Source organism: Dendronephthya gigantea, unplaced genomic scaffold (genome assembly GCF_004324835.1).
Source record: "Dendronephthya gigantea isolate DGI-Jeju-01 unplaced genomic scaffold, DenGig_1.0 000783F, whole genome shotgun sequence".
Lineage (NCBI taxonomy): Eukaryota > Metazoa > Cnidaria > Anthozoa > Malacalcyonacea > Nephtheidae > Dendronephthya > Dendronephthya gigantea.
Window position 1 is genome coordinate 13,765 of NW_021163793.1, and position 3,292 is coordinate 17,056.

Consider the following 3,292-nt stretch of genomic DNA (forward strand, 5'->3'; position numbering starts at 1 on the left):
AACGAACTGTATATGTGCATCTGTTTAAAGTCTTGCAACAATAAACTCGTATGCAAATTCGCGCAATTATATAACTGTCAAATATATTGAAAATTGAATAGGTTTACTGCATATAGGTATTTCTCGCAGACAGTCGGACGATATATATTTGAAGATATATCCCCATTTAATTGGAGATTGAAGGGACCACCGTTGTTTCTGAATTAAGCTATATACAGTATGTTAAGAGACAAATGTACAACTGCACTTACTGATACTGTTAAAATGTTGTACTTAAAGAGTAAAAAACGACGTGCTTTAAACAAATATTCGTTCAGTTCTGTGATGAAATAATGATACCATAAAATACACTACCAGCTTTAGTGCAAATGGCACACGCACATTTCAGCTGTAAGCGTTAATTGCATAGCAACGGTAACAACGTTTAGACTGTCATTTTCAACAGATTTTTATGCTCTTAATAACTTTCATTCCCTCGGTGCGTAAAATCTTGTCTTTCCAGTAAAAGATCAAGCAGTTAAATGTAGCATTCATTGAGCCAATGGTCCTTGCCCACTTCCCAGGCAGCTGTGCTCCATCAAAAGTATTCATCTTCATCTTCGAATTCATACTTAATCCACAGTAGACAAATACTGGAGTGGACAGCGCTACGAAACAAGCGACTGCTAGCAAGCAACTCGATATGTCTTTTAAAGACGACGTGTTTCTTCTATCGGGCGATATTCGTCTATGTGCACGACTTTTCTTCGCGATTATAAACAGCTTGTAGTTCATGAACAACATCGGCGGAGCGAAAGTAATGAAAAAGGTGAGGACAGCAACATGGAGGGGGATAACAGAGTTTAAAGTCACCAGTATCAAAACGAGTAGGAGAAAAAGCAGTATCGCAAAGAGAGTTAAAAGTTTTCCCTTCGTTACAGATGTTCGATGAAAGATTGGATGATATGTCGCTAAATATCGATCAAAATTCATCACCAGAAGAGCGAGTATGGAAGGACCTAAGAAAACAGCTGTTAGCGCTTCAACATTGTTGGTCCAGCTAACCCCAATATCATTTCTATTTCCGGTCAACCAAAATATCACAATATAAGCCACAAACGAATGATTTGTGAACGCCGAAAACAAATCGCAACAGGACAAAACCATGATCATGAAATAACACAATTTCTTTCGAAGCTGCGCTGATCTCCAGAAACTGATTATGACCAAGGAATTTAAACATATTCCTGACAAGAAGAAACATATATTCACAACAAACAGGAATATCAAGTTGAGGTATTTCATATCCGTCATATTAAAAATTCAACCCGCGTTCATATACTGGATTGCGTTTTAGTATTCCAGCTGTATCGTTATCTCAAGGATGCCGTATAGCTGAGCGAACTACTGCTTTGTACCCAGATTGCGAATATGAAGGACCTGCAGGGAATACAGAACGTTAGCCGTAACACTTATAAATAAAGTTTGACTTTGATATATACTGTAGATTAATTTTGTGCGAAGCATGAGATTCGGTATTCATCATAAATTTGATGTATATTTTAAGAAAGCCGGAATCTATCAGCATACAGTCACGCGCTATGCTACATGTATTTCTCTGATATCTCCCTCCAAACTCTCTAATCTGATTCAAAGTTGTATACCAGATCTCCTTTTTAAGGAAGTTATTTACGGGATCGACGAATTTCGTTTTACTTTAATGCGAAATAGGCGGATGGAGTGCATATAGCTATGGTAAACATATAGTAGCCCTCTTAACTCAGTCCGAATGAAATTTAACAACTTAACTTACCGGTAAACTATGTTTTGTGAGTTTTTTCACACCAGATCGCTCTGTACCTTCTTTCGATGTCCTGTTGTGGCCTGATGTAACATTTTGAAATTATAAAGAAAGCATTCATTCGGCAACATCTGTCAGCATAGAGTGTGCATGGATCATCTGTTCAGCAGTTATAAGTTTGCAGTTTTGGAAAACAACCTGACATGTCTCAAGAGGGTTGAGGGGCTAAAAAATGAAAAATGTCATATATTAACACAATCAAATGTATCCCAGTTGGAGCTCGCACTTTGCAATCACATGAGATGGCTATATTTTGAGCATTGCGCTTCTAATGTACCAAAAATAACAAACAGGAAAATCAAGTTGAGAAAATATCTGAATACAATCATTTGTCATATACAAACTCTTCAAAGTAATAAATATAATGCAAATTTGAGTGTTAAATTTATTATTCATTGTGAAATTAATAAAAAATTATCATTAATCTAACTTCCAATCATTGAGCAGTATTTTGGTCACATGTATACATCTGTAATTCTCCACGACGGTCTTATGAATTAGTGATTCATATATTATGAATAAGTGATCATATATTAAATAAGTGATCATATAAATTAGTGATTCATATATTATGAATTAGTGATTCATATATTATGAATTAGTGGTTCATATATCATGAATAAGTGATCATATATTATGAATTAGTGATTCACATATTATGAATTAGTGATTCTTATATTATGAATTAGTGATTCATATATTATGAATTAGTGATTCATATATTAAATTTGATACAACTATTTAATTAGTATTATTATGCATTACTAATGCAATCTCGATTGTGATTGGCTAAAAACCTACAGATAATTCTCAATGTCTTGCCACCTACACGACATTGAAAATTATCCGTAGGTGACGTAATTTTTTGCCGCTATAGTTTATTGTCAATAATGGCGTAGGCTTCCTCTCTAAAAAGGAAATACATAATGAAACAATAACGCAAACTTCGGCTTGATAATTCTAGATATCAGACTCAACCTCATCCAATAATTGTTAATTCATAACTTTGTTACACACATGCCTAATATGCATAATATGCATTAAGCTTAATTTATTCATTTCACAAGCACGTTAAAATACTCGCGGCTGATCTGTATGGGATTTACAATTGTAAATACGAATAAAGCTCAGCCGCTCGTATTTTTTGACTAGTACTAAAACGTGCTCAGCAAAAGCAATATTCTTAACTTAGTGAATAGACTCCACAGATAATAAACTCTAATACTATGTCTAAAACAGTTCCTAATACTATGTTAATCGCAGAATAACATACAATCTGTAAGCAGTTTATAGACATTTCGACCTCCGTCTAAGAATTGTTTATTGTCACGGTCTAATATCTAGAGACACAATTAATCTATGGGATCACATTCTCCTCCAAAGTGAAAGGTTCCCGCTGCAGACTAATACTTAATTGAACGTTTTGAGGGTTTCTAAAGAGTTTTATGCCTT

General features: G+C 34.6%; 1 protein-coding gene across 1 annotated transcript; it reads right to left on the reverse strand.

Moving 5' to 3' along the window:
• Positions 1 to 377: 377 nt before the first annotated feature.
• On the reverse strand, positions 378 to 1,877 carry LOC114544424 (somatostatin receptor type 2-like). Its single transcript, XM_028563073.1, has 2 exons — positions 1,793 to 1,877; positions 378 to 1,419 (listed from the first exon to the last, which is right to left on the reverse strand). Exon 2 carries the CDS (start codon positions 1,291 to 1,293, stop codon positions 439 to 441), a length of 855 nt encoding a protein of 284 aa, XP_028418874.1. The 5' UTR covers positions 1,294 to 1,419; positions 1,793 to 1,877; the 3' UTR covers positions 378 to 438.
• Between the last annotated feature and the right edge of the window lie 1,415 nt (positions 1,878 to 3,292).